This window comes from Zalophus californianus, chromosome 14, assembly GCF_009762305.2.
Source record: "Zalophus californianus isolate mZalCal1 chromosome 14, mZalCal1.pri.v2, whole genome shotgun sequence".
Taxonomy (NCBI): domain Eukaryota; kingdom Metazoa; phylum Chordata; class Mammalia; order Carnivora; family Otariidae; genus Zalophus; species Zalophus californianus.
In genome coordinates, this window is record NC_045608.1 from 24,930,930 (window position 1) to 24,953,332 (window position 22,403).

General features: G+C 37.7%; 1 protein-coding gene across 3 annotated transcripts in view; it reads left to right on the plus strand.

Moving 5' to 3' along the window:
• The window catches only part of SLC5A1 (solute carrier family 5 member 1), a 130,959-nt gene extending 108,556 nt beyond the window's left edge, over positions 1–22,403 (plus strand). For 2 of the 3 annotated variants that reach the window (XM_027577413.2, XM_027577414.2), the window contains 2 exons: positions 2,862–2,967; positions 20,246–20,463. In XM_027577413.2, coding sequence (XP_027433214.1) covers positions 2,862–2,967; positions 20,246–20,463 — 324 coding nt within the window. Of the gene's footprint in view, positions 1–2,861; positions 2,968–20,245 lie in introns of all 3 variants that reach the window. The other variant, XM_027577412.2, reaches the window with a different exon arrangement.

Here is a 22,403-nt window from a genome sequence, read left to right on the forward strand (position 1 = left end):
AGTCCATACTTGCCATTGGTTTTACATAGAAAGACACAGACCAGAAAACACAGTGTGCCAGTAAGGCGGTATCAAGTGTGTGTCTTTGGCTGGAGTCCTCATATTTCAATCCAGGGGCTAGTCTCTGGATCCTGCTCCCCAGGTGACCACAGGTGCAAGGGAATGGGATCACATGAGTGAGCACAGGGGCTAGCCTGGTTTAGATGCTCATGTCTCAAATAGAAACTTAGATTTCTTCTAGTAGTCCCATGGCATAACTTCCAGGGGTCCCAGCAAGGAACATACTTAGTTACAAAAATCACCACACTCAGGGAAATTTGAAGTATGATATACCCTTAATTTTTTCCCCAGCTAACCCTCTAAACAATTACCCGTATAATTCGAGAAATTTCAAACAATATCAAAGTCAAATTGATTCAAGAGTCCAAAAATGACAACTACTCTTCTTTAACTCTAGATGTCACCCTTGGTTTAGGATTTATTCATAGCCCTCCCAATGCAGATGAAGATTTCCAATTATAGGCCGTTTTTACCATAAGCAGTATAATCTGGCAATCCACACAGCTAATACTTTACCTTTTTCAGGTTTCCAAAGAACAGAGCTAGAGTTAACCCAAGATCATATTTGTCCATAGAGAAAGAGAAAGGGTTTTTCTTTTAGTCTTTTAAAAACATTTTAAATTCAATTAATTAACATATAATGTATTATTTGTTTCAGGGGTACAGGTCTGTGATTCATCAATCTTGTATAATACCCAGCGCTCATTACAACACATACCTCTCCAATGTCCATCACCCCATTCCCCCATTCCCCCACCCCCTTGCCTCCAGCAACCCTGTTTGTTTCCTAAGATTGAGAGTCTCTTATGGGTTGTCTCCCTCTGGTTTCATCTTGTTTCATTTTTTCCTCTCTTCCCCTATGATCCTCTGCCTTGTTTCTTAATTCCACATATCAGTGAGATCATATGATAATTGTCTTTCTCTGATTAGTTATTTCGCTTAGCATAACACCCTCTAGTTCCAACCACGTTGTTGCAAATGGTTAAGATTTCAATTTTTTTGATGACTGAGTAATATTCCATTGTATATATGGACTACATCTTCTTTATCCTTTCATCTATCGATGGACATCTGGCCTCTTTCCATAGTTTGTCTGAGAAAGGGTTTTGTTAACTTTTTACTCACGCACACACAAATACAGGGACTTATGGAATCCCTAAGAGACCTTCAACCTCATTGCCAAATTTTCAAAGCTGTGACTAATCTTAATGTCAAACAAAGACTACTTTTATAGCAGAAGAACCACCATTATGTTTTTTGGCTGAATCTGTCAGTAGGCTTTTTCGTGTTGTATTAACTGCTTTCTGATGTCTCAGCATTTGCACGTGTTGCAGTCCCAAACACATTAGCTCAATGATTCCTCTTGAAGTAGAGAAAGCAAGGTAGTCACCAAAGAGGGCATAGTTGGAATGAATACATTTCATTGACTTTCAGACTTCTTCAAGTTTCTGGTTCCATGTCCATAGAAACTCTGTCTCTGGTGCTACTCTATTCTTTTTTTTTAAATTTTATTATTGTTATGTTAATCACCATACATTATATCATTAGTTTTTGATGTAGTGTTCCATGATCCATTGTTTGTTCATAACACCCAGTGCTCCATGCAGAATGTGCCCTCTTTAATACCCATCACCAGGCTAACCCATCCCCCTACCCTCCTCCCCTCTAGAACCCTCAGTTTGTTTTTCAGAGTCCATCGTCTCTCATGGTTTGTCTCCCCCTCTGACTTACTCCCCTTCATTCTTCCTCTCCTGCTATCTTCTTCTTTTTCTTTTTTCTTAAAATATGTTACGTTATTTGTTTCAGAAGTACAGATCTGTGATTCAACAGTCTTGCACAATTCACAGTGCTCACCATAGCACATACCCTCCCCAATGTCTATCACGCAGCCACCCCATCCCTCCCACCCCCAACCACTCTAGTAACACTCAGTTTGTTTCCTGAGATTAAGAATTCCTCATATCAGTGAGGTCATATGATACATGTCTTTCTCTGATTGACTTATTTCACTAAGCATAACACCCTCCAGTTCCATCCACGTCGTTGCAAATGGCAAGATCTCATTCCTTTTGATGGCTGCATAATATTCCATTGTGTATATATACCACATCTTCTTTATCCATTCATCTGTCAATGGACATCTTGGCTCTTTCCACAGTTTGGCTATTGTGGACATTGCTGCTATAAACATTGGGGTGCACGTACCCCTTCGGGTCCCTACATTTGTATCTTTGTGGTAAATACCCAGTAGTAGTGCTACCCTATTCTAATATGGCTCATGATTCTATAGATTATCTTCTTATAATGTGACAAACACAGAGTATAAATCTCTGCTCTTATACTGCTGGTCTGAACAAATAGGCATTTAGTCTTCATTCTTAGCAATAGTGCTGAAAGAAACAATTTAGTTATCATATGTAAGAAGAGTTCATTCATTCAAGACAGACATTTCTTTATTCAAGGCAGTCTCTTAGTCTTTGAATATTATAATAAGGGCTTGTATATTCATGTGTATAATTTACACTGAAGTGCCCAACTTATTTAGAGATAATGTGGATGGAAACTGTTATCTATGTTTTTGTTGGTACTGAGAGGCCACAGTACCTCTTTTTTTGTTGTTGTTGTTTTTATTTTTTAATGAGTTTCATTCAGCAAACACTGGCCACACTGTGTTCTAGAGCCTTTACTAGCCATCCACTGAGACCTTTCAGGAAGTGATGCACATCTCTTTTTTTCTCTCAACTTCTTGGCATGAGGCACTATTTGGATCTTTCTGCCAACCTGTTTTACTTTCCCCACAGCTCTACCGCCTGTGTTGGAGCCTGCGCAACAGCAAAGAGGAGCGTATTGACTTGGATGCAGAAGAGGAGGACATTCAAGAAACCCCAGAGGAGACCATTGAAATAGGTGATTTGTGATTCAGAGCCTATCCCAAGCCCTAAAAATTTACTCCTCCAACAGAAAGACCACCTTACTGAAGTCTTTACAAAATGCTTACATCAAAGCTCAGATCTCTCTTTAGAAGGGAGTAATGAGTGAGGTGGGGGATGAGATGGATAAATGGGTTTTGGGAAGTTCACTCTGAGGCCAGGTCAAGGGGAAGAGAGAGGTGCAAAATCACCCCCGCCTCCTTATACCTCATATAGTTCACAGTGCTCAGTAAGTATCAGTGGCGTATTTGCCACGCTGACTTGATATGGAGCATGACCAGAGAGAAGGAAAAAGAGCCTGAACTGAAAGTAGATGGATCCTAAGCTATTGTCAGTCTAGTGACATCAGGAAGATAGGTGAGAAGCTCTTGGGGGTCTTTTGTCCACATAAGATATAGAATATAAAATTTCTCTGAAGTCCAGTAAGATAATGCTTAGTCAGTGTTCAGAGATTTATCCTGATCATGGAGAAAAGCTTTCCTCAGCTTTTGTGTTGGAACTTTTTCTCCTTACATGGGACTGGTGCACACATAAAGGATGGTTGTGGAGATGTGTGGTGTGCCAAGGTGTGGGAGAACAAGGTCATAGGTGCTTTATCTGGTGCTGGGCTAGAAGTCTCATCATTCCATCTGAAGGGAAGCACAGACAGAGCAGAATAAGTTCTAAATATGGCCATCAGAAATATCACAGAATCCTAGCTCTGGAAAGGGCCCTAGAGATCATTTGGTCTTAAGGCCTTATTTTACAGATATATAAACTGAGGCCCAGGAAGGGAGAGGCTTGGCCTATTATCCCAGCTCTGATACAATCTGCTCTTGGTCTGTAAGCACTTTTTAGTTTTGAAACCTGTGACTCTGCATGTACTAGAAGGAACCTGGAGCCATAGGCAGTTGACCATGTTATTAAAAAAGACCTTTTCTGCTTTCTTGGAGCAGGGAGGCATGAACATGCTGTTTGGGGTTGCCATAAACCATGATCTGGGGCACAGTCAGGACACGAATTTTCGAGGAGGGACCCAACAAGTGGCAGATCTGGGGAGACTCCCCTTCCTCCCCCGGGGAGGAGCGGTACGGGACTGCACCCCAGGAATCTGCTGGGTTTGGAGAGGCCAAACAGGGTCGTGTGCCAGAGATAGAAATGCTTGGTCACAGGCCAGGTGAGCATGGAGTGTGGCCTGAGCCCAGGGAGAAAGGAGTGATTGACTGCTTTTCTCTGGGGGCTCACTGAGGAGTGGGGCCCCGAATTTTCAGCTCCTCTGGGGCAGAGATTGGGAGGCTGCCATTTTCACTCTCATCCTCCAAAGCTGTATGGAAAGTTTGCAGGGAACAAAAGCTACCGAGAGCAAACTGAGCAGATTACCTAACCTGGCCCCTGACAAGGGCGGTGCAATTCTGTCTTGGGCAAAGACATTTGAGAATTGCTGCAACAGGCCCTTCCCCCAGAAGATCAGCAAGAACAGCCAGCCAAGACCAAGTTTACTGATCAATGAGAATGGCAGAACTCCAGCACTAGGGGAATACAGACATAGAATTCATGGCTTTTCCCCCCATGATTCTTTAGTCTATCAAAGTTAATTTTTAAAATTTTCTTTATTTTTTCTTTTTCTGTTTTTTTTTTTTGAATTTTTCTTCTTCCCTTTTCAACGAACATCTTATCTTATCAATTCCTTTTTTAAAAATCTTTTTTAATTTTCATTTTTAGAGTCAAATTCTATCCATTTGTTGTAGTTAACCTTATTTTTTGTATGTATGTATTTTTTGTATTATGTTTGTATGTATATGTATATATATATGTATGTATATATATACATATATAAATGAGTTTTTCTCTCTTTAAAATTTTGGGATACAGTTTCTTCTAACAGACCAAAATATACCCTAAATCTCTAGTGTATGGCTTTGTTCTAGTCTCCTGCCAGATCACATCCTCTCCCACCCTTTTGAAAAATTTTTCTTCTCTTTTCAACCAACTTCTTATCTTATCAATTCCTTTTATAAAATCTTTTATAATTTTCATCTTTACAGTCATATTCAATCCCTTCATTGTATTTACCCTTATTTTTGTACATTTATAAGTTTTTCTTTCTTTAAAATTTTGGGAGGCAGTTTCTTCTAACAGTCCAAAATACATCCAAAATCTAATGTGTAGCTCTGATCTATTCACCAGCCTGATCATATTCTTCTTCTTCTTTTTTCTTTCCATTTCTTTTCCCCCCGGTTTTGGGTCTCTTCTGATTTATTTAGTGTATATTTTTCTGGGGTCATTGTTACCCTTTTAGCATTTTGTTCTCTCATTCATCTATTCTCTTCCGGACAAAATGACAAGACAGAAAAACTCACCTCAAAAAAAAAAAAAAAAAAAAAAAGAACAAGAGGCAGTACTGACTGCTAGGGACCTAATCAATGTGGACATTAGTAAGATGTCGGAACTGGAGTTCAGAATGATGATTATAAAGATCCTAGCTGGGCTTGAAAAAAGCATGGAAGATACTAGAGAATCCCTTCCTGGAGAAATAAAAGAACTAAAATCTAACCAAGTCGAAATCAAAAAGGCTATTAATGAGGTGCAATCAAAAATGGAGGCTCTAACTGCTAGGAAAAATGAGGCAGAAGAGAGAATTAGTGATATAGAAGACCAAATGATGGAGACTAAAGAAGCTGAGAAAAAGTGATAAACAACTACTGGATCACAAGAGCAGAATTCGAGAGATAAGTGATACCATAAGACAAAACAATATTAGAATAATTGGGGTCCCAGAAGGAGAAAGAGAGAGAGGGGCAGAAGGTATATTGGAGCAAATTATAGTGGAGAACGTCCCTAATTTGGGGAAGGAAACAGGCATCAAAATCCAGGAGACACAGAGAACCTCCCCCCAAATCAATAAAAATAGGTCAACACCCTGACATCTAATAGTAAAACTTACAAGTCTCAGAGACAAATAGAAAATCCTGAAAGCAGCTCAGGACAAGAGGTCTGTAACCTACAATGGTAGAAACATTAGGTTGGCAGACCTATCCACAGAGACCTGGCAGGCCAGAAAGGACTGGTGTGATATATTCAGAGCATGAAACAAGAAAAATATGCAGCCAAGAATACTATATCCAGCTAGACTGTCATTGAAAATAGAAGGAGAAATAAAAAGCTTCCAGGACAAACAAAAACTAAAAGAATTTGCAAATACGAAACCAGCCCTACAAGAAATATTGAAAGGGGTCCTCTAAGCAAAGAGAGAGCCTAAAAGTAACATAGACCAGAAAGGAATAGAAACAATATACAGTAGCCTTACAGGAAACTTTACACAGTACACATTACAGGAAATACAGTGGCACTAAATTCATATCTTTCCATAGTTACTATGACTGTAAATGAGCTAAATGCTCCAATCAAAAGACACAGGATATCAGATTGGATTAAAAAACAAGACCCAATATGCTGCCTGCAAGAGACTCATTCAGACCCAAAGACACCTCCAGATTGAAAGTGAGGGGCTAGAAAACCATTTACCATTCTAATGAACATCAAAAGAAAGCTGGGATGGCAATCCTTATATCAGACAAATTAGATTTTAAACCAAAGACTATAATAAGAGATGAGGAAGGACACTATATCCTACTTAAAGGGTCTATCCAACAAGAAGATCTAACAATTGTAAATATCTATGCCCCTAACATGGGAGCAGCCAATTATATAAGCCAATTAATAACAAAAGCAAAGAAACACATCAATGACAATACAATAATAGTAGGGGACTTTAACACCCCCCTCACAGAAATGGACAGATCATCCAAGCAAAAGATCAACAAGGAAATAAAGGCTTTAAATGACACACTGGACCAAATGGACTTCACAGATATATTCAGAACATTCCATCCCAAAGCAACAGAATACACATTCTTCTCTAGTGCCCATGGAACATTCTCCAGAATAGATCACATCCTAGGTCACAAATCAGGTCTCAACCAGTACCAAAAGATTGGGATCATTCCCTGCATATTTTCAGACCACAGTGCTTTGAAACTAGAACTCAATCACAAGAGGAAAGTCGGAAAGAGCTCAAATACATGGAGGCTAAAGAGCATCCTCCTAAAGAATGAATGGGTCAACCAGGAAATTAAAGAAGAATTAAAACAAATCATGGAAACAGATGAAAATGAAAACACAACTGTTCAAAATCGTTGGGATACAACAAAGTTGGTCCTAAGAGGAAATTATATAGCAATACAAGCCTTTCTCAAGAAACAAGAAAGGTCTCAAATACACAACCTAACCCTACACCTAAAGGAGCTGGAGAAAGAACAGCAAATAAAGCCTAAACCCAGCAGGAGAAGAGAAATAATAAAGATCAGAGCAGAAATCAATGAAATAGAAACCAAAAGAACAGTAGAACAGATCAATGAAACTAGGAGCTGGTTCTTTGAAAGAATTAATAAGATTGATAAACCCTTGGCCAGATTTATCAAAAAGAAGTGACCCAAATAAATAAAATCATGAGTGAAAGAGGAAAGATCACGACCAACACCAAAGAAATACAAACAGTTATAAGAACATATTATGAGCAACTATATGCCAGCAAATTAGACAATCTGGAAGAAATGGTTGCATTCCTAGAGACGTATAAACTATCAAAACTGAACCAGGAAGAAATAGAAAACCTGAACAGACCCATAACCACTAAGGAAATTGAAGCAGTCATCAAAAATCTCCCAACAAACAAGAGCCCAGGGCCAGATGGCTTCCCAGGGGAATTCTACCAAACGTTTAAAGAAGAATTAATACCTATCCTTCTGAAACTGTTCCAAAAAATAGAAATGGAAGAAAAACTTCCAAACTCATTTTACGAGGTCAGCATTACCTTGATCCCAAAACCAGACAAGACCCCACCAAAAAGGAGAATTACAGACCAATATCCCTGATGAACATGGATGCAAAAATTCTCACCAAAACACTAGCCAGTAGGATCCAACAGTATATTAAAAGGATTATTCAGTACGACCAAGTGTGATTTATTCCTGGGCTGTAAGTTTTGTTCAACATCGGCAAATCAATCAATGTGATACAATACATTAATAAAAGAAAGAACGAGAACCATATGATCCTCTCAATAGATGCAGAAAAAGCATTTGACAAAGTACAGCATCCTTTCTTGATTAAAACTCTTCAGAGTGTAGGGATAGAGGGTACATACCTCAATATCATAAAAGCCATCTCTGAAAAACCCACAGCAAATATCATTCCCAATGGGGAAAAACTGAGAGCTTTTCCCCTAAGGTCAGGAACACAGCAGGGATGTCCACTATCACCACTACTATTCAACATAGTACTAGAAGTCCTAGCCTCAGCAATCAGACAACAAAAAGAAATACAAGGCATCCAAATTGGCAAAGAAGAAGTCAAACTCTCACTGTTTGCAGATGATATGATACTTTATGTGGAAAACCCAAAAGACTCCACCCCAAAACTGCTAGAACTCATACAGGAATTCAGTAAAGTGGCAGAATATAAAATCAATGCACAGAAATCAGTGGCATTTCTATACACCAACAAGACAGAAGAAAGAGAAATTAAGGAGTCGATCTCAGTTACAGCTGCACCCAAAACCATAAGATACCCAGGAATAAATTAACCAAAGAGGTAAAGAATCTGTTCTCAGAAAACTATAGAATACTCATGAAAGAAATTGAGGAAGACACAAAGAAATGGAAAAACGTTCCATGCTCATGAATTGAAAGAACAAATATTGTGAAAATCTCTATGCTACCTAGAGCACTCTACACATTTAATGCAACCCCTATCAAAATACCATCCACTTTTTCCAAAGAAATGGAACAAATAATCCTAAAATTTGTATGGAACCAAAAAAGACCCCAAATAGCCAGAGGAATATTGAAAAAGAAAAGCAAAGCTGGAGGCATCACAATTCCGGACTTCAAGCTCTATTACAAAGGTGTAATCATCAAAACAGTATGGTACTGGCACAAAAAACAGACACATAGCTCAATGGAACAGAATAGAGAGCCGAGAAATGGACCCTCACCTCTATGGTCAACTCATCTTCGACAAAGCAGGAAAGAATGCCCAATGGAAAAAAGACAGTCTCTTCAACAAATGGTGTTGGGAAAATTGGACAACCATATGCAGAAGAATGAAACTGGACCTTCCTTATACCACACACAAAAATAGACTCTAAATGGATGAAAGACCTAAATGTGAGACAGGAATCCATCAAAATCCTAAAGGAGAACACAGGAAGCAACCTCTTCGGCCTCAGCCACAGCAACTTCTTCCTAGACACATCGCCAAGGACAAGGGCAGCAAGGGCAAAAATGATCTATTGGGACTTCATTAAGATTAAAAGCTTTTGCACAGCAAAGGAAACAGTCAATAAAACCAAAAGACAACTGACAGAATGGGAGAAGATATTTGCAAATGACATATCAGATAAAGGGCTAGTATCCAAAATCTAAAAGAACTTATCAAACTCAACACCCAAAGAACAAATAACCCAATCAAGAAATGGGCAGAAGACATGAACAGACATTTCTGGAAAGAAGACATCCAAATGGCCAACAGACACATGAAAAAGTGCTCAACATCTCTTAGCCCAGGGAATTCCAAATCAAAACCTCAATGAGATACCACCTCACACTAGTTAGAATGGCTAAAATTAACAAGTCAGGAAGTGACAGATGTTGGCGAGGATGTGGAGAGAGGGGAACCCTCCTACACTGTTGGTGGGAATGCAAGCTGGTGCAGCCACTCTGGAAAACAGTATGGAGGTTCCTCAAACAGTTGAAAGTAGAGCTACCCTACGACCCAGTAATTGCTCTCCTGGGTATTTACCCCAAAGATACAAATTTAGTGATCCAAAGGGGTACGTGCACCCCAATGTTTATAGCAGCAATGTCCACAATAGCCAAACTATGGAAAGAGCCAAGATGTCCATCAACAGATGAATGGGTAAAGAAGATGTTATGTATATACACAATGGAATATTATGCAGCCATCAAAAAAATGAAATCTTGCCATTTGCAATGACGTGGATGAAACTAGAGGGTATTATGCTAAGCGAAATAAGTCAATCAGAGAAAGACAAGTATCATATGATTTCACTGATATGAGGAATTTGAGAAACAAGATAGAGGATCATAGGGGAAGGGAGGAAAAAAATGAAACAAGATGAAACCCAGAGAGGGAGACAAACCATAAGAGACTCTTAATCTCAGGAAACAAACTGAGGGTTGCTGGAGTGGTGGGGGGTGGGAGGGATGGGGTGGCTGGGTGATGGACATTGGGGAGGGTATGTGCTATGGTGAGTGCTGTGAATTTTGTAAGACTGATGAATGACAGACCTGTACCTCTGAAACAAATAATACATTATATGTTAAGAAAAAAAAAGAAGATAATAGGAAGGGAAAAATGAAGTGGGGGAGTCGGAGGGGGGAGACAAACCATGAGACTACGGACTCTGAGAAACAAAGTGAGGGTTTTAGAGGGGAGGGGTGGGGGATGGGTTAGCCTGGTGATGGGTATTAAGGAGGGCATGTATTGCATGGAGCACTGGGTGTTATACATAAACAATGAATCGTGGATCACTACATCATACTAATGATGTAATGTATGGTGACTAACAACATAATAAAATAAAATAAAAAAAACCAAATGTGTCTCCACATTAGGAAGAATATCATAGATTTAAAAGACTAACTTATTTCACTTAGCATTATACTCCCTAGCGCCATCCATGTAGTTGCAAATGGCAAGATTTTATTCTTTTTTATGCCTGACTAATATTCCATGGTATATTTCTATCTATCTACATCATCTGTCTCTATCACATCTTCTTTATCCATTCATCTATTGGTAGACTTGGGCTGCTTCCATAAATTGGCTATAGTAAATAATGCTGCAATAAATATAGGGGTCATATATCTTTATGAGTTATTGTTTTCATATTCTTTGGGTAAATTTCCAGTAGTATGATTACTGGATTACATGGTAATTCTATTTTTAATTTTTTGAGGAACCTCTACTCTTTTCCACAGTGGCTGTACCAGTTTGCTTTCCCACCAACAGTGCATAAGAGCTTCTTTTTGTCCACATCCTCACCAGCGCTTGTTGTTTCTTGTGTTTTTGATTTTAGCCATTGTGATAGCCATGAGGTGGTATCTCATTATACTTTTGGTTTGCATTTCCCTGATGATAAGTGATGTGGGGCATCTTTTCACCTGTCTGTTGTCCATCTGTATGTCTTCTTTGGAGAAATATCTATTCATATTTTTTGCCCATTTTTAAATTGGAGTATTATTTTTTTGTGTGTGTGTTGAATTGTATAAGTTCTTCATATGTTTTGGATACTAACCCTTTATCAGATACATCATTTACAAATATCTTCTCACATTCAGTCGGCTTTTAGTTTTGTTGATTGTTTGCTGTGCAGAAGCTTTTTATTTTGATGTACTCCCAATAGTGTATTTTTGCTTTTGTTTCCCTTGTCTCAGGAGACATATCTAGAAAAATATTGCTATGACTGATGTCAGAGAAATTACTGTCTGCACTCTTCAAGGATTTTTATGGTTTCAGGTCTCACATTTAGGTCCTTATTTCATTTTGAGTTTATTTTTGTGTATGGTATAAGAAAGTGGTCTAGTTTCATTCTTTTTGAATGTAGCTGTCCAGTTTACTCAACACCAGTTGTTGAAGTGACTTTTTCCCATTGCATATTTTTGCCTCCTTTGTTGAAGGTTAATTGTCCATATAATTGTGCATTTATTTCTAAGTTTTCTGTTCCATTCCACTGATCTATATGTCTATTTTTGTGCTAATACCATAATGTTTTGATTACTACAGCTTTGTAATATATCTTAAAATATAGGATTGTGATACCTTCAGTTTTGTTCTTCTTTTTCAAGATTGCTTTCACTATTTGAGGTCTTTTGTGGTTCCATACAAATTTTAAGATTATTTGTTCTAGTTCTGCAAAAAGTGCTGTTGGTATTTCGATAGAGGTTGCATTAAATCTGCGGATTGCTTTGAGTAATATGGAAATTTTAACAACATTTTTTTCTCCCAATCCATGAGCATGGAATATGTTTCCATTTCTTTGTGTTCTCTTCAATTTCTTTCATCAGTGCTTTATATTTTGAGAGTATAGGTCTTTCACCTCCTTGGTTAAGTTTGTTGCTAGGTATTTTATCATTTTTGTGAAATTGAAATGTTTTCTTGATTTCTCTTTTTTACACTTAATACATTATTAATGTATAGAAATGCATTAGATTTCTGTATACTGATTTTGCATCCCACAACTTTACTGAAGTCATTTACCAGTTCTAGTAGTTTTTTGGTGCAGTCTTAGGATTTAATATGTAGTACCATGTCATCTGCAAATAGTGAAAGTTTTACTTCTTCCTTACCAATTGGATGCTTTTTAATAAAAACCATTCATTGTCTCATTTCTGTGCCTAGGACTTTCAATACTATGTTGAATAAAAGTGGTGAGAGTGGACATCCTTGTCTTGTTCCTGACCTTAGGAGAAAGGCTCTCAGTTTTTCCCCATTGACCATAATGCTTACTATGGGTTTTTCATACATGGCCTTTATTATGTTGTGGTATGTTCCCTCTAAACCTACCTTACTGAGGGTTTTATTGTGAATGGATGTTGTACTTTGTCAAATGCTTTTTCTGTATCTATTGAAATGATCATATGGTTTTTATTCTTTCTCTTATTGATGTGATGTGCTATGTTGATTGATTTGTGAATAATGAAACACCCTTGCATCCCAGGAATAAATCCCACTTGATCATGGTGAATGATTTTTTTAAATGTATTATTGGATTTGGTTTACTAATATTTTGTTGAAGATTTTTTAAAAATCTATGTTCATAAGAGTTATTGACTTATAGTTATCTCTTTTTTTGGTGTCTTTATCTGGTTTTAGTGTCAGGATGATACTGCTCTCATAGAATGAGTTTGAAAGCTTTCCTTCCTCTTTTATTTCTTGGAATAGTTTGAGAAGACCAGGTATTAATGTTTGGTAGAATTCACCTGTGAAGCTGTCTGTCCTCGACTCTTGTTTTTTGGAGTTTTTTGATTATTGATTCAATTTTATTGCTGGTAATTGGTCTGTTCAAATTTTCTATTTCTTCCTGATTCAGTTTTGGGAGGTCTATGTTTCTATGGAGGTTTATCCATTTCTTCTAGATTGTTCAATTTGTTGGCATATAATTTTTCATAATATTCTCTTACAATCCCTTGTATTTCTGTGGTGTGGGTGTTATTTTTCCTTTCATTTTTGAGTTTATTTACTTGAGTCCTCTGTCTCTCTTTTTCTCTCTCTCTCTTTTTCTTTGATGCATCTGGCTAAAGGTATATTAAGTTTGTTGGTCTTTTCAGCAAACCTGGTTTCAATAAACCTGGCTCCTGTTTCATTGATCTGTTCTATTGTGTGTGTGTGTTTTAGTTTCTATTTTGTTTATTTCTTCTCTAATCTTTATTATTTCCTTCCTTCTACTGGTTTTGGGTTTTGTTTGTTCTTCTTTTTCTAGCTCCTTTAGGTATAAGATTAGGTTGTTTATTTTAGGTTTTCCTTGCTTCTTGAGGTAGGCCTGTATTGCTGTACACCTCCCTCCTAGAACAGCTCTTGCTGCATCCCAAAGATTGTGGACCATTGTGTTTTTAGTTTCATTTGTCTCCATGTATTTTTTTTATTTCCTCTTTGATTTCTTGGTTGACCTACTCATTGTTTATAGCATGTTATTTAACCTCCATGTGTTTGTGTTTTTTTCCCAGATTTTTCCTTGTGATTGATTTCTAGTTTTATAGCATTGTGTTAAAAAAGATGTATGATATGACTGATTTTTTTGAATTTGTTGAGGCTTATTTTGTGGTTTAATATGTGATCTATTCTCAGGAATGTTCCATGAGAAGAATGTGTATTCTGCTGTTTTAGGGTGAATGTTTTGAATATGTCTGTTAGATCCATTTGGTCCAGTGTGTCATTTAAAGCCACCATTTCTTTGTTGATTTTCTGTTTAAATGATCTATACATTGATGTAAGGCGGGTGTTAAAGTCTCCTACTATTATTGTATTGCCATCAGTTTCTTCTTTTATGTTTGGTATTAGTTGCTTTATGTATTTGGGTGCTCTCAGGTTGGGTTCATAATTATTTACAATTGTTATATCTCTTGTTGTATGGTTCCCTTTATGATTATATAGTGCCCTTCTTTGTCTCTTGTAATACTCTGATTTAAAGTCAATTTTGTCCAATGTAAGTACTGCTACCCTGGCTTTCTTTTCACTTCCATTTGCATTTTCCCTCCCTTCACTTTCAATCTGCACATCTTTAGGTCTGAAATGAGTCTCTTGTAGGCAGCATCCAGATGGGTCTTGCTTTTTTATCCATTCTGTCACCCTATGTCTTTTGATTGGTGCATTTAGTCCATTTACAGTCAAAGTAATTATCGATAGCTATGTACTTATTTCCATTTTGTTACTTGTTTTATGGTTGTTTTTGTAGTTCTCTGTTTATGCTTTTGCTCTCTTCTCTCATGGTTTGTTGGATTTCTTTAGTAATATAGTTGGATTCCTTTTTCTTTCTCTTTTTTGCATATTACCAGTTTTTTATTTTTGGTTACCATTAGGTTTGTATATTACATCTTATGCCTATACAGTCTATATTAACTAGTGGTTGCTTAAGCTTGAACCCAATCTTTAGTCCTCTCTCCATCACGTTTTAGATATATGGTGTCATACTTTGCATCCTTTTATTTTGTGACTCCCTTAACTGATATTTTATAGATATACTTATTTTTATTGTTTTTGTCTTTCTTATTTTTCCTACTCCTTTTTTTTCCACTCAAAGAGTCCCCTTTAACATTTCTGGTTTTGTGGTCATGAATTCCTTTAACTTTTGTTTGTCTGGGAAACTTTTTATCTCTCCTTCGATTCTGAATGATGGCCTTGCTGGATAGAATAGTCTTAGCTGCAGATTTTTTTTTTTTTCCCCTCTCAGCACTTTGAGTAGATCATGTCACTGCCTTCTGGACTGCAGAGTTTCTGCTGAAAAATTAGCTGATAGCTTTATGGGGTTTCCCTTTTATGTAACTGTTTTCTTTCATCCATTCTTTTTTTTTTTTTTTTTTGCTGCTTAAAAAATTCTTTATCTCTACTTTTTGCCATTTTATTTATTATTAAGTTTAAAAAAATTCAATTTAGTTAACATATATGTATTATTATATATCATTAGTTTCAGTGGTAGAATTTAATGATTCATCAGTTGTATATAAGACACAGTACTCATTACATCAAGTGCCCTCCTTAATGCCCATCATCCAGTTACTCCATCCCACCCCCCCCCCCTCCTCTCTAGCAACCTTCTGTTTCCTACAATTAAGAGTCTCTTAGGGGCGCCTGGGTGGCTCAGTCATTAAGCGTCTGCCTTCAGCTCAGGTCATGATCCCAGGGTCCTGGGATTGAGCCCCGCATTGGGCTCCCTGCTCAGCGGGAAGCCTGCTTCTCCCTCTCCCACTCCCCCTGCTTGTGTTCTCTCTCTCGCTGTGTCTCTCTCTGTCAAATAAATAAATAAAATCTTAAAAAAAAAAAGAGTCTCTTATGGTTTGCATATCTTCTTTGGAGAAGTGTCTGTTCATATTTTCTGCCCATTTCTTGACCGGATTTTTTGTTTTTTTGGGTGTTGAGTTTGGTAAGTTCTTTATAGATTTTGGATACTAGCCGTTTATCTCATAAGTCATTTGCAAATATCATCTCCCATTCTGTGGGTTGCCTTTTAGTTTTTTTTTCACAGTTTCCTTTGCTGTGCAAAAGAGTTTTATCCTGAGGAAGTCCCAATAGTTCATTTTTGCTTTTGTTTCCCTTGCCTTTGGAGACGTGTCTAGGAAGAAGTTGCTGTGGCCAAGGTCAGAGGTTGTTGCCTGTGTTCTCTAGGATTTTGATGGATTCCTGTCTCACATTTAGGTCTTTCATCCATTTTGAGTTTATCTTTGTGTATGGGGTAAGAAAATGGTCCAGTTTCATTCTTCTGCATGTGGATGTACAATTTTCTCAACAGTATTTGTTGAAGAGACTTTTTTCCATGGGATATTCTTTCCTGCTTTGTCGGAGATTAGTTGACCATAGAATTGAGGGTCTATTTCTGGGTTCTCTAGTCTGTTTCATTGATCTATGTGTCTGTTTTTGTGCCAGTACCATACTGTTTTGATGATTACAGCTTTGTAATAGAGCTTGAAGTCTGGAATTGTGATGCCTCCAGCTTTGGTTTTCTTTTTCAATATTCCTTTGGCTATTTGGGATCTTTTCAGGATCCTTGCAAATTTTAGGATTGTTTGTTTCAGCTCTGTGAAAAATGCTGATGGTATTTTGATAAGGATTGCATTGGTTGTGTAGATTGCTCTGGGTAGCATAGACATTTTCACAATGTTTATTCTTCTAATCCATGAGAATGGAATGTTTTTCCATTTCTTTGTGTTTTCCTCAATTTCTTTCATAAGTGTTATATAGTTTTCAGAGTACAGATCCTTTACTTCTTTGGTTAGGTTTATTCCTAGGTATCTATGGTTTTGGGTGCAAATGTAAATGGGATCGATTCCTTGATTTCGCTTTCTTCTGCTTCATTCTTAATGTGTAGAAATGCAACTGACTTCTGTGCATTGATTTTATATCCTGAGAGTTTGCAGAATTCCTGTATGAGTTCTAGCAATTTTTGGGTGGAATCTTTTGGGTTTTCTACATAGACTATCATGTTGTCTGTGAAGAGTGAAAGTTTGACTTCTTTGCTGATTTGGATGCCTTTCATTTCTTTTTGTTGTCTGATTGCTGAGGCTAGGACTTCTAGTACTATGTTGAACAACTGTGGACATCCCTGTCATGTTCCTCAGTTTTTCCCCGTTGAAGATGATATTTGCTGTGATTCCTTCATATATGGCTTTTATGATATTGAGGTATGTTCCCTCTATCTCTACACTGTGGAGGGTTTTTATCAAGAAAGGATGCTGTATTTTGTCAAATGCTTTTTCTGCATCGATTGAGAGGATCATATGATTCTTGTCCTTTCTTTTATTAATGTGGTTTATCACCTTAATTGATTTGTGGATGTTGAACCACCCTTGCAGCCCAGGAATAAATCCCATTTGGTTGTGATGAATAATCCTTTTAATGTACTGTTGGATCCCATTAGCTAGTATCTTGGTGAGAATTTTGGCATCCATATTCCTCAGGGATATTGGTCTATAATTCTCCCTTATGGGGTCTTTGTCTGGTTTTGGGATCGAGGTAATGCTGGCCTCATAGAATGAGTTTGGAAGTTTCCTTCCATTTCTATTTTTTAACAGTTTCAGAAGAATAGGTATTAACTCTTCTTTAAATGTCTGGTAGAATTCCACTGGGAAGCCATCTGGCCCTGGAATTTGTTGGGAGATTTTTGGTTACTGATTCAATTTCTTTGCTGGTTATGGGTCTGTTCAGCTTTCTATTCCTTCCTGTTACAGTTTTGGTAGTTTTTGTGTTTCTAGGAATTTATCCACTTCTTCCTGGTTGCCTAATTTGTTGGCATATAGTTGTTCATAATATGTTCTTATAATTGTATTTCTTCAGTGTTGGTTGTGATCTCTCCTCTTTCATTCATGATTTTATTCATTTGGGTCATTTCACTTTTCTTTTTGATAAGTCTGGCCAAGAGTTTATCAATCTTATTAATTCTTTCAAAGAACCAGTTCCTAGTTTCATTGATCTATTCTACTGTTTTTTTTTTTTTCAATTTCTATATTATTGATTTCTGTTCTAATTTTTCTAATTATTTCTCTTTTGATGGATTTAGGCTTTTTTCCCCTGTTCTCTTTCCAGCTCCTTTAGGTGTTAGTTTAGGTTGTGTATTTGAGACTTTTCTTGCTTCTTGAGGAAGGCCTGTATTACTATATACTTTCCTCTTAGGATTGCTTTTTGCTGCATCCCAAAGGTTTTGAACTGTCATGTTTTCATTTTTATTTGCTTTCATTAATTTTTAAAATTCTTCTTTAATTTCCTGGTTAATGCATTCATTCTTTTCTTTTCTTTTATTTATTTTATTATTTATTTGACAGAGAGAGACACAGCGAGAGAGGGGACACAAGCAGGGGGCGTGGGAGAGGGAGAAGCAGGCTTCCTATGGAGCCGGGAGCCCGATGTGGGGCTCGATCCCAGGACCCTAGGATCATGACCTGAGCTGAAGGCAGACGCTTAATGACTGAGCCACCCAGGCGCCCCTAATGCATTCATTCTTTAGTGGAATATTCTTTTTTAAAAAATTATTTGAGAGGGCGAATGAGAGAGAGAGAGCACGCATTAGAGGGGGAGGGTCAGAGGGAGAAGCAGACTCCCCGCTGAGCAGGAAGCCTGATGCGGAACTTGATTCCAGGACTCCAGGATCATGACCTGAGCTGAAGGCAGTTGCTTAACCAACTGAGCCACACAGGAACCTAGTGGAATATTCTTTAACCTTCATGTATTTGTGGTCCTTCCAAATTTCTTCTTGTGGTTGACTTCAAGTTTCATAGCACTGCAGTCTGAAAATATGCATGGTATGATCTCAATCTTTTTGTATCTGTTGAGGGCTGATTTTGACCCAGTAGGTGATCTTATTCCATATGCACTCAAAAAGAATGTGTATTCTGCTTTAGGATGAAATGATCTGAATATATCTATTAAGTCTATCCGGTCCAGTGTGTGATTCAAAACCCTCATTTCCTTGTTGATGTTATGCTTAGATGATCTGTCAATTGCTGTGAGTAGGGTGTTAAAGCCTCCTACTATTATTGTATTATTATCAACCAGTTTCTTTAATTTTGTTATTAATTGGTTTATAGAGGCATAAATACTTATAATTGTTAGATCTTGATGGATAGACCCCTTTGTTAAGATATAGTGTCCTTCATCTCTTATTACAGTTTTTGGTTTAAAATCTAGTTTGTCTGAAAGAAGGATGACTACTCCAGCTTTCTTTTGATGTCCATTTGCTTTCAATCTGGAGGTGTCTTTGGGTGTAAAATGAGTCTCTTGTAAGCAGCATATCAAAGGGTCTTTTTTTTTTTTTTAAATCCATTCTGATGCCCTGCGTCTTTTGTTTGGAACATTTAGTCCATTTACATTCAGAATAATTATTGAAAGATATGTGGCATATCTTCTCAATTATTCTATTTTGGTGGAATGACCAAAGTGGAGGGGTACAAGGAGACTTGCCCCTCTTTCTTATGTTAATGAGAGAAAAGAGAATAGAAGGAGACTATTACTTCTTGACATCTACTACACACTGGACATTCTCTAATAAAATCTTATAATGAAGAAGGTATTATTTATCCAATTTTACCTGCACTTGAAGATTAGATAGGTGTATTAGCAAAACCATAAAGATGAGTTTTGGTTACAGTTCTGACATATGTATGTGCTTAATCACTAAGGTTATTTGCAATTCTAAAAGTCTGTGACTCTTAAAAATGGGAGAGTGGAGAGCAGTAGTCTCTGACTATGGTGTTGAAACACAGTGGGCTTGATTTAATATCTAGTGAGCCATAGACCTGGGATTCTAATCCAGGTCTGTCTACCTTTAATGCCTCACCTGGGCTCAGAGAAGAGAATCAGTTCCCTTGGTGGGCATCCACTTTGAATGGCAGGGCCAGTTGGGTGGTTTGATTCAGCAATATTGATATGCAACATCAGATCTTAAGCTCTGGAATTGTTCATTGTTGCTGCCCTATGTCAGGGAGTATTCAGACCAATTATTACCACATGGCTGGATCTGTTATAAAGCTTTGGAACTTCCAGGTGTAGCCAATATGCTCCTGAGTCATGCAAGTCTCACTGCTTTCCAGTAATGTGGTAAACAGATATGAGTTTATATGGTTTGCAGGTGGATTTTCCTTGTTCATATGTCATAGTTTCCCAGTCCATTGTTAACATTTCTTTTCATAGACTATTATTTCCTGTTTGATTCTGACTTTTCTAAATAAAAATGTATTTGTGTTGGCCTGACAGAGATAAAGCTTAATTTAGTTGATCATAAAGATGTAGAATTCACCCATTACCATCATCTTATAATTAATTAAGTTTACTCAAACATTTTGTACCATTTCCATTCCGGCAAACAAGAAAATTGGGAAATGTCTGAAGAATGGCAGATATTTGCTTTTCATGGCATCTTCTCTGGAACCTTTCCTCCTGCCTCTTACTTCTGTATCTAACCATCCTTTTATACCTTTCCCCTGACACAGAAGTTCCTGAGGAGAAAAAAGGATGCTTCAAGTGGGCCTATGATCTGTTTTGTGGCCTGGACCAGCAGAAGGGTCCCAAGATGACGAAGGAAGAGGAGGAAGCTATGAAGCTGAAGATGACAGACACCTCTGAGAAGCCTTTATGGCGAACAGTAGTGAACATCAATGGCATCATCCTGCTGTCCGTGGCCGTTTTCTGCCATGCATTTTTTGCCTGAGCCTTGCCTTCTGTGGCAGGCCTTGTTCAGGAAGGCCAGACTTTTTACTCTGCCTCCTTAACTTCTATTCTGTGGTGTTAAGCTGCTGGTAAACCAGCCAAGTGTAAATTTTGCCCAGTTGATAAATGTGTACAGGTGTAATTACAGGCTAACTGAAGAAAAATCATTAATTTGCTTTTAACTTATGTATTTGAAGCCAGTGTGATATCATCAGCTGTATATATTAGAGCTGCAGAAGGAAAGTCCAACTCAGTCATGTCCAGGAAAAGATGCAGTAAGAAAGAAGCCCTGCCATGTGTGATGCAAGTTTTTCTCAGATAGATTCAGTGTGTTAGTGTTGTTTGTGATCCTTGAATATTATTTTAAGAGTTGTAGTCTCCCTGGTTCATGCTGCTTTCCCTTCATGACCTTCTCCCCATCTTTTTTAAAGAGAAATATTTCCCCTCTCATCATACACCTGTCAAGTTTTTCCTGGCACAAGAAAAATCAATCTGATAAACTAATGAATGCATTGAAGCTGAAGATGGGAACTTGATAGGGTCCCTGCCCTGGGTGTTTTGCTCTTTGAAGGGAAAGCCTGGGTATGGCAGAACTTACCCCAAAGGGAAGGACCCAGGCACCAGCCTCAGGCCAGTGGGGAAAGTGGATAATCTTGAGTCAAAGCGATTTTCTGGTTTTCTTTAAATTGTCTGTTATGAGTTCCTCATCTTTGAGATTTCACTTATTTTGTCATTTGCTGTGTCTGGAATGTCTTTGGCACTCAGCCACGTTTATGGACCAAATGCATGATTTGGGCACTTATTTATAAATACTTGCTTTATTTTTATGTAAGCCTGGCCCTTGGTTATTTATTTATTTTTTTTGGTGGCTGCACAAAGTACACAGTACACACTCTGGTGACTCTCATCAATTGGAATACATTTTCCAGAGGCCACTCTTCCTCATGGTGTGGATGTTGACATATGAGCTTAGAAGCTGATCTATATCACATAATAGAACAAATGTACCTCTTGGAGCATCTGTCATTTCAAAGCAGCCACACTCTCCTGTAACATGGAAACAATTATCCCAAGATTCTCCTCTCCATGAGTTCATGTGAGCACAGTCCTTCCTTTTTGGGATGTCTTGAGTGGAGATCATCTATTGACCAAAGTTAGGGTAGGTGTCTCTGTTCTGAGTAATAGCATTCAACACTTTTAGTTGACAGGAGTGTATTTCTTGTTGAACCTGTTTCCTAGGGAGCAGTTTTTAAATATAATTTTAATTAATTAACTGATTAATTAAAATCTTTTAGTCCCACCCATGAAATCTCAATTATGTTGTAATATAAACTTTGAAGTTAAGAAAAAGTCATGATGTTAGTGTTGACTGATTTCAAGCTGGTTTAGGAAAAAGCTGGGATCTGAGGTGCTGTGGAGCTGAGAGTGGTTCCTAGGCATACAAATGGTTCAACAAGCAAAGGGATGGCTTGTTCTTGTGGAAGGAAGGACACTAGTTGATACACCCTCCATATTGCCCTTAAGTGAGGCAGAGAAGAGGGGAACATGGAGAATTTCTTGTGGCTGGCATTACTCAGCAGACTCAGTTTCATGTGGAGTTTGTGGTATTTTTGAGCTTTGAAAAGATAAAGGAAAAGGATTGAAAGCTGGTGGATGAAACGGGCACAAAGCATCTAGATTGTCCTGGGTTCAGTTTCTGGCATTGCCAATGATTCATGTGTATTTTGTAGTAAATTATTTTGTCTCAACTGTGTATTTTTCTCTTTGAAAAATGAGGACCTTGGTGCTTATAGCATCTACATACCTCCTCTGGGTGTGACTAGGTCACTTTGTAAAGAGGATAACAGATACATACATGAAAGATGCGAAACAGATGTTATAGTAAGTGGCATTTAGTCCCATAAATTAAAATGTATTACTTTGATACTAATAAAAACATTA